At 37.6% G+C, this 16243-nt stretch overlaps 1 protein-coding gene across 1 annotated transcript in view; it reads right to left on the bottom strand.

Moving 5' to 3' along the window:
* LOC148946939 (vitellogenin-2-like) overlaps window positions 1-16243 on the bottom strand; it is a 194006-nt gene that overhangs the window by 142659 nt on the left and 35104 nt on the right. The window contains exons 6-7 of the mRNA XM_089096746.1: window positions 10263-10391; window positions 1767-1880 (exon numbers count right to left, since the gene is read on the bottom strand). Coding sequence (XP_088952872.1) covers window positions 1767-1880; window positions 10263-10391 — 243 coding nt within the window. The remainder of the gene's footprint in view (window positions 1-1766; window positions 1881-10262; window positions 10392-16243) is intronic.

Here is a 16243-nt window from a genome sequence, read left to right as displayed (position 1 = left end):
GAAATATCTCGAAGTATTTGGAGTAAGATTTTTCACTAAAAGCGCACACCCTTTGTTCAAAAGAAATGTTTGTTGAAACCTTAATGAAGTAGTATTCAGCGATCCAGCGGCCATAATCACAGATTGCCGAGTTAGTCATTTGTTTAGTAGTGATCCGTGAAATCGTGAGAGCGTATTTTAAGCCACAATTATCCAGATTCTCCTTTCATTTTCTTTGATAAAGAAATGCAGTCAAAAGTAATTTTTAAACAACGGTCAAAAATCCGAACTTATTTTTCTTGGGTGCAATAAAAACCTTGCAGCCAAAAGGCTATTATATCGAATCTACAAATAGTTTTTTTCAAAATAGAGTCGATGTAGTCAAGTTTTACTGGAAAGATGGACTTGCCAAACCTTTGTTGGACTCTTAATTATTCAAGGATTCTAGTCTGTATGATTAGATCCCCTGAAGTGGGATCCTTGGGCCCAAGTTCCCTCCTCTCTATATTCTTCGATATAGATACTTCCGCACTTTTTTCGACCCTTAGTCATTGCTGGTTCATCTAGAATCTAGAGAATGGTGCTAAATCATTAAAAGGTAAGCATGAAGAGGCTAAAGATTGCAATATAACTGTCCTAAGTTAAAACACAGGAAGTACATTTTTCACAATTAGTGGTTTCTATAAAAAATGTCATTTAAGGGTTTTGTTGTCACTAATTGCGAAGGCGAGGCTGAAAATATGAGATGAGCTCTCTGAGATAAAACACAGTAGATCGCTTCCATATTGCCTCCCCTGTCCATCAAAGATCTATTATAAGACTCATGAGCTTGTTGAAAACAAATCAGATGTTAAAAATCTGAAAAATATTGATGTAAAAAAGTGCTTGTCTCCCAGATTGATGGACTATTTTAAAATTTTATTTAGAACCGATGAAAGATCAATTAAACATGCCTGTGGGGATGGCATAATCAGAACAGGCCTCTTGCAAGGGTCCTAAATTGTTCATTTTTTTCAGATAGGTTTTATAGTTGGAAAAAGATGGTTATGTTTGATCTTGGCTGTCTGACCGAATTAAAACTTTCAGGGGCCATTCCGGGGCCAATGGTTACAATTTTTTTGGACAGGGAAAGGATGTTAGAGGGACTATACAGGGTCAGACACTTTTCTTATAAATCATGTATTATAAATCAAACACGGAGTGTAAGATTATTGTTTGCTTGTCTTTTTTATGCCCGAAGGCAAGCAAGCATTGCATATACTTTATATGATTTAAAGAGATTGCCTGCAGCTAGTAGTTTTCTTTAAAAAGGTGACGTATTTTGTAGTAGTCTGGTTAATACATCTTGATATGTCTCGCGGATGGGGGAACTAGCTGAAGATTTCAGGAAGTTTTTTCTTACAAGGGGAAATGAAACAGAGACTTAAAATTAAGTGTTAGAGAGAAGTGGGCAATGTAATTCTGAGAAGTAATTTCTGAGAATTTTCAGCTTTTTTCTTCTTCACGCCTGAAGGCAAGCGAGCATTGCATATAATTGAAAGAAACTGCATGTAGCTCTTAGTTTTCTTTAAAAGGTGACAAATTTTGTAAGTAGCTGGGTTAATATACCTTGGTAGGCACTATCTTACAGCTGGGAGATAGAGCTTAAGCTTTCAGGAATTTTTTTTTGGAGGGGTAAGGGATAAAGAGACATAATTATTTGTTTGAGAGATGTGGGAAAGGCAATAGTTTGGTTGTTGTCCGACAGGCTCTTGGCTAGTATATGTGTTATTTATAAAGTTGCTTACCTGCTGAGAGGCCTGACATGAAGCTGCACCAGGTTTACATTTCCATCCAGGTGGAGAGGCCATATTGAAAACTGGCGAATTACGACAGTTGTTGAAGTTAACAGATTTTATAACCTGCAAGAAAATATTACATAAATGTCAAACGAGAAACTTTACGTAGATTCTAAAAACTTTCGCTTTTAGCTCGAAATTCCAGCTACCAATTTCTTGGACATACTTCACGATCTCAACATTATTTTCTTTTCACTTCCAATGAAACATGTCTCAAAAACGAGAATGAACTGGCAAAGCCTAGAGCTTTATATGGAACCATGCGCTGTGATAGACTAATACCAGCTTTCACTTTATCGTGGATTTTTAATGGTGGAATTAAAGTTTTAACTTTCTAGCGCAATTATTGGGTGGCGTTTTGATGCTCATTAAGAACTCATTTAGGTATAGTGTTTCCAATTGAATGCATTTTTTTTTTGCCAATACATTTGCAAGCGGTGGGGAAGAGGGCAAAAAGTCCAGAAAACGAATGTTTCGCTAGCTCATACTTCTGTGATGACTTGTTCTCTTGCAGGTAAAAAAAAAAAAAAAAAAAAAAAAAAAAAAAAAAAAAAAAAAAAATCTGATTCATGTGAAGAGCAAAGTTAAGACTTAAAACAAATAAAACTTATTGCTTCCCAGCAAGTGTCAGTGCCAAAACAGAGACTGATGATATCTCCCCATGTTCATGGGACTACTCGATACTAGTACTTCATTGAAAACACAAGATCCATGTATGAAAAACAAAAATGTTTTATCCTTATTACAAAGCAAAACTCAGGTTGTATATGAACGGTGTACTAAACAGCTTAAGTGTAAAAAATATGCAAAGGGGATGTCCCAAAAACGAAGAATTTATATTCGTTGGAACAAGAGGAAATTTTTTGTCCAGCCACCTGAACCATCAAACGCGATAAGATCAAGAGAACGGTCCTAAAAACATAAATTCACAATAGGTGAAAATGGACAACCTGGGCGATCAAATGAGACAAAACCAATCCGATCAGCTAAAGCAAAGGGTGGTTGAAAAAATTCTCAAGTAATTGAAATTCAGAATGAAGAACAAAGAAATATGAAACTAAAGTGAAGACGATTTGTGGTTTGAAGCACTGCAGCGACGAGGATAAAAAAAAAATCAAAAACGAAAGTGAAGAACAAAGAAATGTGCGGTTAGAAGACAAGCGACAGTGAGAATCAGTACGAATCAAGACAGAAGTGAAAAATTCAAGAAATGAGTGGTTAGAAGACATGTGACAGTGAGAATAAGAACAAGCCAAAAACAAAAGTAAAGACCAAAGATTAATGCAGCTAGAAAACTTGCAACAACGAGGATGAAAACAAATAGAAAACGAAAATGAAAAAGAAAGAAATGTGCGATTAGAAGAGCAGCGACATCGAGAATTAGAACGAGTCAAAAACGAAACGGAAGAACAAAAAGAAATATTAGGGAAATATTAGGTTAGAAGAACAGCAAAGTTAAGAACATAGAAATGTGCGGTTAGAACAAAGGCAAGCGACAGCGATAATCGGAACGAATCAAAAACAAAAGTGAAGAACAAAGAAAAATTAGGCTTAAAGAACAACGTCGTCGAAATCTTCGACACCAACACGCCGTGGAACACAACCCAGCACAAACCTGGACAGAGACGCCGTAAAATACGCAAGTGATAATTACAACTCATTGGGGCCCTTCAACGTTGCATGCATTCACTGTAGAGCCCTCTAATTTCCCGAGGAAAGAGTAGCACACAAAGGTGATTGATACTTGAAGATTTTATCATCTTCAGCAGATTGTTGCTTGCATGGTCGAATTGTATTGGCACATCCACAATTTTTAAATGAATTCGTTGGAGTTTTTTTAGGACGTCACTTGCTCTCTAAAGAGTTCTACAAAGGAATCCAAAACTTGAACTCGTGTAAAGCGATGATCGAACCATCAATAATCGTAATGTTTTTAGCTTCAAAGGAATTGGACAAAATTATCACAAAATCAATTTAGTGCCACATCCATCACAAACCACTGGCCAGTTTTCTGGGAGCCCATGTCTCCCCCCTCAGTTTTTTTTTAAGTGTGGGTCCCTTTGGACTATTGACTTGCGGATATAGGTTTAAAGCTGATCAGAGATAAAGGATTTGTCAGTTTATTTACGGACCCTCTAACGCACCCCCCCCTTCTGTAGAAATTTGAGTCCCTTTTGCCCAGGGAACAATCCTTGAAACTTTATAGCCACTCTGGTGGCCGGTCTTTATTCAGGTCATTTTCTCATGTAAATCATTTGTTGTTTTTTGTAAGGAATAAAAAACGTAAATTTCAAGCCGAATGGAACAGTCCACGTTAATGGCGCATTTTCAAGGGGCCCGTGCTCTGACCTAATTATTTTTTAGTAAATAAGGATTCTCTTGGCTCAAGGAATTAGCGATGAGCGAGTTTCAAGTTGTTGCATTCGTTTCAACTGTTCGAAAATATTGACTCTTTTTCGGCTCCTATTTTTGGGTTAGGCAATTTTTTTGTGCTTTAGAATCTATTCTGCCCAAGGACATATGGTTCAAAACCAATTATCATAGACAAGTACTCTAGCTCCCCTTTCGGGTCTCCTCATATTAAAGCTTTAAGAGTGGAATCCTCAATCAAATCAGAAAAAAAGCCCGTTTCCCGGCGATCATGCCTCCCACCTGATTTTTGGCAAGTTTGGGTACCTCCGGTCCATGGAATTACGGATATAAATTTAAAGCAGGTTAGAGAAAAAGTTTTTAAATCTATTTTTGGGTACCTAACGCGACCTCCCCCCTGTAGATATTTGTTTCCTTTTGCCAAGGCAACGTTCCTTAAAAGTTTATAGCCGATCTGGTGGTCGGCCCTTATTCAGGTTCCCCTTTTCAAGTAAACCATCTTTTCTATACGAAATAACAGATTTAAATTTCAAGCCGAACAGAATAAAACATATTACTGAACCATTTTCAAAGGGCCCGCACCCCAATCTAAAACTTATTTAGTGAATTAGGATTCTCTTAATTCTAGGAATTGCTGATGAAAGTTTCAAACCGATTAGTGAGAAACCAATTTCAGCCTATTTTCGTGTCCCTTAGCCACTTCTTCCTAAAAAATTTGAGGTTCCCTTGGTCAGGGAACAATACATAAAAGATTTAGGTCGATAGGACACAGTTAATGCTTTTGGCCTTTTCCGGACCCTCTTTTTGGGCGACCCAATACGTTTGTTTCAAATTTATATTTCTGCGTTAGGGTTTGCTTGGACCAAGATCTTAAGCATATAAATTTAATTCGATAAGAAAAACTCTTTTTCCTCAAATTCAAAGGATCCCCGCATTCAACCTTTTTTTTCGTTATTTGTAAATTACAGTCCCCTTAACCAAAGAACTTAAGGATGCAAGTTTCACAGTGATGAGACACAACAAATTTTGCGTGTTTTCGGGTCCCCTAGCGCTCTTCCTTTCTTGGTATAAACTTGAGGTCCCTCTCGCCCAGGGAACGATCTTTGAAAATTTCAAACCAATCAGAGAGCCAGGATTGAACACGCAGTCACTTTTTTCTCGACTAATGGGCAATTTGAAAGTTAGGGCTCTTGCTCTTAGGGCTGTTTGGGTCATTTCTTCCTCGGTGGTATTTCTATTGGATCTTTCGGTTACTTTAAGCAAAACGGCTATATAAAAATTTTATCCAGTACCATGAGGGTTACAAAGATTTATAGTGCCAGATAAGCGCCCAGCAGGAGTATCTTTGCCTTCAAATCCCTTTTGTCCCTGAAAATCAGCACTAAAGTATCAATCTCCAGTCGAATGAGGCCTCTCGTGTATATACAACCTCCCCTTCTATTCAAAGTGGCTGGAAAACAAAAACAACAACCAAAATATATAATATATGGGAGACCTACCGATCTTGACTAAGTCAATGCTATTACGTTGACTATGATGTATAGACTTTACATGTATGTATATGTTACCTTATATGAAAAAATAAAATGTTTATCCTCGAATTTGTGCGAACGAACGCTATATGTTAAGATGTTGCTCAGTGATTATGAGTAGTATGACCTAAATGACTCCCAATACACACATAGCCTATAGCTCCCAATCCACATATAGCTTTTAGCTCCCAATACACATATCCCATCATTCCTACGACACATGTGGCGTTATCTCAATTTCCGGGGCGATAAGGAAAATTCTTGGAATAGCCAGACATTCTTTTCTGTAAAACTGCCGCGAATACAAGAGGCCAGAAAGTCGTAACATTTTTTCGGAAACAATCATCCTCAACGAAACTCTTCAATTCATACTAGCGGCCCCATGGTTTTTTCTCAGCCAAATAGTTTGATATAAAAGAATACTCGTATAGGTTATTTTCATTAGATGAAGTCAAAGTTTTGATATGGATTCTAATATACAATTGGTAGAGATCTTTTTATACTCTAATGGTATCGAGTCGATTATTGATTATTGATAATTGATTATGACTACAACCATTCAGGAATCATTATTATAATGTAATGGTCCTGAGCATATCCGTTTTCCATTACCGGGCCCGCGCATGAGTTTGGGTCGCAAATTCCCATCCAGGGTCCAATACCCCCCCAACCAAGGTCTAGAGTCCCCCTTCAGGGCCCCAGGGTTCTCTCAAGGGATCCCTATGCCCCCCATCTTTTGCCCCATCTTTTAGCATCTTTTGGTAACACGTTACCCGTTGATAGATCCTATCGTCAGCTTTCCGGTATTAGCATTCAAATTACATCAAAGGGGAAAAAAGGCATACTGCCGCACTAGTGTAATAATGTATATCATGTCTATGTGCCAAAACTGCGAACTATGTGAGCGCAATTATGTGATAGACAAAGATATCAAAAGCAAATTACAAAGGGCATTGGCAGACAGCATAACAACGGGGCTATAAAGATGAATTAATGTAAATCAAAGCACCTACAAACATAACAGCTATCATCAATGGTTTACCAACATATATAGTAAATGAGCCCAATAAGACCAATGATGAAATGTATGATGAAGCTGTAACTGAATCCATGTTAAAACTCATGTAGAAAGCAAAATAAAAATGTCACTGGCAGAAAGCATTACAACGAAGCTATAGAGATGAATAAATGAAAAACAAAGCAACTACAAACATAACTACTATCATCGATGGTATACCAACATATACAGTCAATGAGCCCAATAACACCAATGATGAAATGTCTTATGAAGTTTTAACTAAATTCATGTTAAAACTCATGTATGACTCACAAAATGGAATAAGTTACATGTCAAGAGAGAACATAATAATGTATTTTATGGAATAAACTCAAAGCATTCATTTTTTTATGATGATATTCTACATACAATTATTTCAATAAAAATATTTTATGTATTACTTTGTTCAGTCTCCATTAGTTTTAATGTACGCAAGCAAATCGAACGTTTAGAATGTTTATTAAAAAGCCAGAGATGTAAGGAAGGGAACTGAGAGACAGGCAAACAGCCACTCAGACACACAGGCATAGTGAGAGACAGAGAGAGTGACAAAAAGACCAACAAACACACAGAGTCAGACACATAAAAAGACAAGGACTGTCACGGAAAAATACAAACACCCGCTCAGATACACAGGCATAGTGACAGCAAAAAGAAAACAGCAACTCAGACACACAGGCATAGTGTGAGAGAGAGACAAAAAACACCTACGAGCACAGAGAGTCGGCCACACAAACATTTAAAGACAGATATGAAGACATGTAAACACCCGCTCAGACACACAGGCATAGATTCTATCCTTTCATCCTTGCCTTCGACTTTTATTTCTGATGGGATTGATGTCTCGTATCTTGCTTATGCGGACGATGTTCTCCTAGTCAGTCGTTCTAGGGCTGGGCTCTCCCATTCTGTCAGCTGGATCTCAGACCAGTTCAGACGGATTGGGCTTATGTTGAACGTTGATAAGTGCGAATATACTTCATTTAATTTGAGTGCGAGTCTCCCTCTTAACTGTGGTTTTTCATCTATTCTCTGTGTCTCTTCTCTTCGGTGACTTGGTCTTCACATTACTAATAACCTCAAAACACTTCGGGCCGTGACAGTTTTTAATGCAAAAAAAAAATGCAGATAGGATATTTAAAAATCGTTGCAAAAAGAGGGAGGTACAATAGACAAGCACTTGGGAAATTATATTCTTCATTTTACGATCATTCTATTCTTTTTTTATCTGGTTTTCTTCTAATTCTGAAGGCTAAAGATCTGAATTCTATCTGGACTTATTATTTTAAATTTTCTCGGTACCTTTTGTGCCTCACTCCATGGTTCTGGAACCGGCATCTAATAGCGCGATTCGGCCTCCCTGATTTACGGGAAAAAGTGACTGTGCTGGCGGAAAAGATGTCGTTATCTGCAGGTCTTACTGCACACCATAATTAACGTCGTTTTATGTAAATAATTGCCAAGTGTGCGAGTTTGCTTTTTTTTTGTTTTGTTATTTTTTTTGTTTTTTTTTTGTTTTTGTTCTTGATGTACTCCGCTTCTTTTTTATAGTGGGTAATAAATAAATTATTATTATTATAGTGAGAGAGACAAGCAAGTAGAGAGAGAGAAAGAGAGAGAGGGAGAGGGAGAGAGAGAGAGAGAGAGAGAGAGGGAGAGAGAGAGAGAGAGAGACAGGGAGACAGCGAGAGAGAGAGAGAGAGAGAGAGAGAGAGAGAGAGAGAGAGAAAGAGAGAGACAAAAACACTTGCAAACACACATAGTCAGACACACAAACACGCAAAGACAGACAAGGAAACTTGCAAACACCCGCTCAGACACACAGGCATAGTGAGAGAGACATGTAAAGAGCCACTCAGACACACAGGCATAGTGTGTGAGAGAGAGAGATAGAGAGAGTTAGAGAGAGAGAGAGAGAGAGAGAGAGAGAGAGAGAGAGAAAGAGAAAGAGGGAGAGAGAGAGAGATAGAGAGAGAGAGAGAGAGAGAGAGAGAGAGAGAGAGAGAGAGAGAGAGAGAGAGAGAGAGAGAGAGAGAGAGAGAGAGAGAGAGAGAGAGAGAGAGAGAGAGAGAGAGAGAGAGAAAGAGAGAGAGAGAGAGAGAGAGGGAGAGAAAGAGAGAGAGAGATAGAGAGAGAGCGAGAGAGAGGGAGAGAAAGAGAGAGAGAGAGATAGAGAGAGAAAGATAGAGAGAGAGAGACAAAAACACTTACAAACACACATAGTCAGACACACAAACACGCAATGACAGACAAGGAAACATGCAAACACCCGCTCAGACACACAGACAGGGTGAGAGAGATTAGCAAACAACCACTCAGACACACAAGCATAGTGAGATATAGAGACAAAAACACCTACAAACACACAGAATCAGACACACAAAAATAGACACGCAAACATGCAAACACCCCCTCAGAAACACAGCCATAGTGAGAGACAAGCAAACAGCCACTCATACACACCGGCATAGTGAGAGAGAGAGAGAGAGAGGCAAAAACACCCTCAGATACACTGGCATAGTGTGAGAGAGAGAGAGAGACGAAAATGCCTACAAACAAACAGATTCAAAAGCGCAAACATACAAAGATAGGCGGGGTAACATGTAAACACCCGATCAGACACACGGGCATAGTGAGAGAGAGAGAGACAAAAACACCGAGAAACCTACAGAGTTAGAGACAAAAACACACAAAGACAGACACGGAAACATTCAAACACCTGCTCAGACACACAGGCTTAGTGTGTGAGAGACAGAGAGAGAAATAAAATTGGAGGCAAAAAGTCAAGGGGGCCTAGAGGGGGACTTTGAGCCCTAGAGGGGACTCTAGGCCCTGGAGGGGCATTGGGTCTTGGATGGAAATGTGGGGATCCAAACTCATGCGCAAGCCTGGTAATAGAAAACCGATATGTCCAGGGCCATTACAATACAAAATGATACCTGACCGGTTGTAGTCATAATCAGTTATCAATAATTAATAATCGGCTCGATCTCTAGCAACTGTAAATGAGAATCCATATCAAAACTTCGACTTCATCTAATAAAAATAACCTGCACGAGTATTCTTTTATATCAAAATATTTGGCTGAGATAACACCATTGGCCCACTTGTATGGATTGAAGAGTTTCATCGAGAATAATTGTTTCCAAAAAAATGTTAACACTCTCTGGCCTCTTGTATTCGTGACGATGTTACAGAAAAGAATGTTTGGGGATTCCAAGAATTTTCCTTATCAACCCGGAAGTTGAGATAACGCCACATGTGTCGTAAGAATGATGGGATATGTATGCATTGGGAGTTCAAGGCTATGTGTGTATTGGTAGTTGAGCACTATGTGTGTATTGGGAGTCATTGAGGCCATACTACTATCATGTCGCATATGGAGGTGAATATGAAATGACCAAACAGTTTGAATAAAGCCTGATTGGGATTAACAACCTAATGAAAGAATAGAAAAATAGATAAATAAAGAACAAAATAAAATACCTGGAAATATGAGCTGGAAGAGCAGCCTTCAGTTTTTAAATCAGTTGGTATTTCTTCGTTTAATGTTCGAGTTTCGGACACCAGTGGACTTATTTGATAAGACGTTTCACATGTTCCAGTGACACTATCCTTAATTAAAAAAAGACGTGGTTTTACAATCAAACAACAAAATAAAAAAAAAAGATTCCCTGTTCAAAAACTTTTTTTTATGACCTTGTCACAAAGTGCACCTATTTTGGGACAATTTAGACAACTCTAATATAACTTATTAAGGTGTCATTAAATCCTCAAGAACTTTCAGTCCATAAGCCTGTGCTGTTCCGAAATAGAATAGAACAACGGTTACTAGCCTTAGGTTTAAATGCAGCGTTATGCCTTACACATTTGGTCAAATGTGGTGGGATTTTGCCGCATGCCCAAACACCTGAGGCTCAACATAAGTGATTAAAAGATTACGTGTTTGGGATCTGCTCCCCCCCTTCCTATTGCTCTAAAGAAGATGATAAATCTGGTTTTCAAATCGAATTAGTTCGGCAGCTCAGTTCAAGTTTAATTAATTAAAAAAAAATATGTCTAATAGATATAAAGAGTAAAATTGAAACTTAAAACAAACAAAATCATTCTTTCGTGACTCATACAGAACACATCTGTAAAACAAGCTAAAATAAACCAGCTCATCTCTATTTGAAAAATTTAGACAAGCAAGCACATTATTGAAACCACAAAACAATATATAGTTTTTAGAGCATATCCATGAAGCGCTTTAGCATGACTTTTACAGTAGAAAAATGAAGAATTTCAGAGTATTGTCATACGATTTAAATTCGCTTAATTTTGTCCAACTTTTCGATTATCATTTTGTAGACAAATATGAAGCGAAGTTATCTGTATAGTGTCATAAATATAGACTAACCAAGGAAATTCACATCGTAGTTTTAAAGTATCCGAACTTTAGGTAGATATAACACATTTTCTGGTGTTTATTCCAAGGTTTGTAAATTTTTCTTTTTAAACAACCAATACTTCGAACATTTTTCATCTTGACAAGAGCCCCTACGGGGATTTCATCATTTAACTTCGAGAAGATACAAAAGGAAAATTTAGTTATTTATGATAAATCCTACTTTAATTGTATGGTATTCTTATATAGTATAAAGCTCACTCACTTAGAATACGACATCAGGAAAACTTTTGCAAAAAGCCCCAATTATAGCGAAAGAAGAGCAAGTCTATAAAAACAAGGAAACAGAAAAAAGTGTCTGGAGAAAAGGCAGTATATGATTCAACTTAATACCTTTCATAAGGTGCAAGTAAATAATTACTTATCAAATACGGTACCGTACTATAAGAAATATATGGAGATTTCAAAAAGTTAAAGGGAACATTAAATGAGTTTCAGATTAGTAAATGATCATTGGATAGACACATGGTAATGAACTAAAATAGTATATTTCAGGATACCAAATAAAGGTTCTCGGGGTTTTAAAGATTAAGACAATCAAAGGTTTCGCAGTAAAGAACTATAAGTAAGAAGCCACTCGGCACAACAGAAATCAAAACTTTAAAAAACGGAATTTTGATAACAATAGATGCATCAAAAGAATGGGCTTTCTATGCCTGTTCTAGATATACAGAATTCATTAAGCTTAATGTTACCAACTAAAATCAAGCCTTGAAAAAATCTGTGTGGTTTCGAAAAAGGGCGGAAACACCACTAAAATAACAAGGAATCTTAATGAAAATTGCAACGTCAGATTCAGCATGTCAGAGAACCCTCCTAGAGGTTTTAAGCTTCCATCTGCAAAAATGTGAAATTTTGTAGTTTTGCCAGAAGACTGACATCACGGTAAAGTATACACTTTACCGTTATCTGTTTTTTTTTCAGAGGTGATCATATCGAACCAACAGTCAAAGAAAATCGAGAGAGGGCTCATTCGAAATGAAATTTAAGGTTCTAGTAACTTATTTGTAACCAAAAAGATTGGAGGGCAACCAGCTCCCCCACCCGCCCAACGGCCCTTTATCCTATAGTCATCTGATCAAAACTTTAAGATATCCATCTTGGTCAGCATAGCTTAAAAGTCCAATAACTATGACTCTGAGGAGACTAGGACCCCCTACAACCCATGGGGAAAGGGCTGTAAGTTAGGAAATTTTCCCTCAGTTCGCATATAGTAACTGTGGGAAACCGCCGCCCTTTGACGTCATTAATTGGCTCAAAACGCGACGCGTCGCTTATCGTTCTTTTAATATATCATGGTTGCAGCGGTAGCTGCAACCTAGTAAAGAGCAAACCACAGTCCATAGTAACGGAAAGTTCAAAAACGTGTTTTGAAAAAAAAAAACTACCTAGTAAAAAACAGTTTCCATGTAACACCGATTCAGGAATGGTAACTATTATTTCTATTTGTCTTAAAAATAAAAGTTAATTGCGAAAAGAAATTTATGGTGATCCACAAAAAAGCCTAAAACCCCTCGAAAATGGCGTTAGATCGAAAATAAAAATTGTACCATTAGAATCAGCATTGTTGAAAACCTTTCAGAGGTAAATTATAGTCCCCCTCCTTGAACAACAAGAAAAATCACTTTTTTTGCATGGGTAGCACTGATGTGTCTCTCGTTTTTTTTTTCTACCAGGGCTAGGGGGTGACCAGAACATCATAGGGAGGTGTGTAATAGCTCATTCGAACGGAAATTAAATTTACTAGTGCCATTTTTAAGTGACCAAAAAAATTGGAGGGCAACTAGCCCCCCCCCCTCCCTAAAGGCCCCCTCTCCCAGTCATCCAATCACAATTTTGAGATATCCATTTTGTTCAACGTAGTTCAATGGTCAAAATCTGTGGTTTCGGTGATGATATGACCCTCCATAGCCCCTGAGGAAAGGGCTACACATTATTTCGGTATCGACGTATTTATATCACGCGTATCGGTATGAGCGTATTGTTATTGGGAGTATTTGTATCGCAGGTATCTAGACATATTTTTAATAGGTCATATAAGAGATATTTCTCATATCTACGTCCAGAAGCGCAACTTCGTCAAAATCGTGGAGGGGGGCAAAGCTGGTGCTACTTTTCTCAAATCAAGTTAAAATGACAGTGAAAACTGAAAAATGAGCCACATATTACCATAGAGGCAAAGATATACTAAAGAAAACAAACCTTTTCCTCTGCATACTTGAATTATGCAGGCTTATCTTAGTTTTGACAATATTTTTTACAGAAACTAAATTTTTGCTGGGGGGGGGGGAAATGAGGTCGGGGAGGTGGAAAACTTGGGTCTGGAGCAGGCAGTTGCCCCCTCTGCCCCATAACAAATTACACCCCTGACCCCAATCCCCTACCTTTTAGTGGTTGGAGAAGTGTAGGCATGTGGTTCTGGAACCACTCAAAAGTGGTATATTAAAAGAAGGATTACTTATTGTTATACGTACTTATTCAAATTATTTACTTGACAATTCCACCGTAATATTCTCCTTATACACGAGATTGTGTCCAAAGAGGAGGAAACACAAATGAAATAGTTCTCTAGAAGAAATTAGTAAATTCTTCTCAACATTTTTGAAATGATAACAAACATATTTTATAGTAACATGTATCTTACCTACACAAGGAATGACCTTTTCTGGAAATTTCCATTCATTTCTGAGTAATGAGTGGCTTTTTGTTAAGGGACAGGTCAAATTAATTGTAAGCCTAAAGGCATATTTCTGTTGAGCTAGCAAAATTTTCCGCAAGTATGTCGATACATAAAACTGTCCGCTCAGTTAACTATTATATATTCATCCTATTTTATTATATTTCATTAGCATTAACCAAACTTGACTTCTTTTGTGGGCCCGTATAATGCACAAGTACCGTATTATTGATATATGTTAGATAGGCTGTGAAGTAATAATTTTTGTTCGTTTTAAATTTCAACTTCGCTCTTTACTTCCCTCGGAAAAACTTTTTTTTTATATTAATTTTGTCTAAATGCACCAGACAGTTCTGGTACAGAGTTTGACTGAATAGTAAGATTTTCACCTTTTCCTTACTTATGCCTACATTAACAGTTTCACCTAGAAATAGGTTCAGTGTTCTTAAGGAAGTTTGGTATAGGGGCGAGCCCTATATTAATTAAATATTTCTCGCGAGGAAATATGTGTAGTTGGAGTTCCAGAACCAAAGATCAAGGCCAATTTTCTAAAATACAAGATCACTGGTAGCACCGAAGGGGTTCCCCCTCCCCCTCAAGCCCTAAACGACAGAGGTTTGCAGTGGTGTGAGAATATGAAGAATTTAGTTGGTTATAGGAACATAACCGTTAAAGACGTAGTTTTTTAGGTTGCTTTATCTAGGAGGAGTCTGAGTATGCCTCTGGCTTCCTTCTCGAGTGATCTAATACTAACAACAACGAATCTGTAGCAGCTGTCACAGATCAAACACTGATGGAACCGTAGGTAAAATACTGGTAGTACCCTCGACTACAAATTAAAAACTGGTAATAGCAGACTAGCGGCACTGCCAGAAGTGGCAGCGATTCGAACACGTGTTTCCAAATATTTATGCTAGTTTTAGCCAATAAAAAGATTAGCCTCAATAACTCCACGAAAAGCATCCACAAATTTAAACTACTTTTTGTTTTTGATGTTGGCGGCATAGCCACTATTTATTTAAATAATACATGGGGGATTTCAAGGGCATAGCTATACCTAGGAATACGCACTAACAGTTAAGGCGTTTTAGACCAAGAGTAAAAAGAGGCATAACCTATTTTACCTCTTGGTCTAGAACGCCTTAGAAGAAGGCTGACGTTTGGGAAACAAACAACAAATAAAACATTGGTTTTATTTGTCAACCGCGAGATTTGAGATTGAAAGTAGAATGAGGTAAAAAAAAGACCTTCAGAGTGAAAATATTTTGGCGAATTAGTTAGAATTTGCCGTGAGTTGCAAAAGAAAGCTAGGGAGACCTGTGCTTTGATTTTAATCTACCTGGTGGAAGACTACGTAATTGTTTGTGGAGGGAAGCGAAAGACCTTCCCTTGACGGTAGCCTACCAGTTAGGGGATACGAAAGATAGAAGTGTTGGCGAAAATCTGTTTGTTGGGACTGAAGAATAGCGGTGTTCGGCAAAATAGTGAAACGATTTCGATAATTTTGAGAATAAGGAGTACAATCTCTGTGTGTTGAAGTATACACTACACGGTTACAAGATAGCATAAGAGATAGTAGACGTTATAATTTTCTGAAACAAAGTAGGCCCAAGGAGCAACGTTAAATTTTAAAACAGACAGAAATTACTCAATATATGAAGGGTGCCCCCTCCTCAATGCGTAACTCTTTACGCTAAATTTTAAATGTTTTGTCTAAGGTTCTTAAGAAAGACTCTTGAAACACAAGGGCTGTTTAATTGACAACACTAGAGCATTGCCTCTGATATGGCTTGACAATGGCTTAGCGCTTTTAAGGAGAAACTTCTTCGGGGTGAAAAATAGATAAAAATTCTATTAGCTACTGGGACCCTTGGCTACAAATCTGAATCATCCATGTTTTAATAAAAAATTTTACTTTTGGTCTTACCCCATTCGAATAATACCAAAAGTTATAATTCGTCCCATGTAAGCTCTTGAGAGACCTTGCTTGAAATGACCCCGGCTAGACTGATCCAAGAGCTAGCTCACGCCAAGTTAGCTTCTTATAAATACAATTTTTGTTATAGGAAAGGACAAAGATTAAAATATACGCATAGAAGAATACTGGCTTAGTGATCAAAGAAAAACACTGCTTCAAACCCTCAGTTACGAATCAAAATTAAGCATGTCTTCAGACAAATTATTCATTAAAGAAATAACAATGGCTGGAACCCTTGGAGAAGTGATTCCTAATATTTTAAACAAGAGTTGGGTTCAATTAAGCTTAAAAAAAGAGCAAAAAACAGATTTAGGTCTTTGAACATGATTAATTCTGAGATAAATTCAATGTCCTGCAATACAGAT

Source organism: Artemia sp. Qi Xiang Cuo, chromosome 11 (assembly GCF_049724085.1).
Source record: "Artemia sp. Qi Xiang Cuo chromosome 11, ASM4972408v1, whole genome shotgun sequence".
Lineage (NCBI taxonomy): Eukaryota > Metazoa > Arthropoda > Branchiopoda > Anostraca > Artemiidae > Artemia > Artemia sp. Qi Xiang Cuo.
This window is presented reverse-complemented; position numbering and strand designations above follow the sequence as displayed.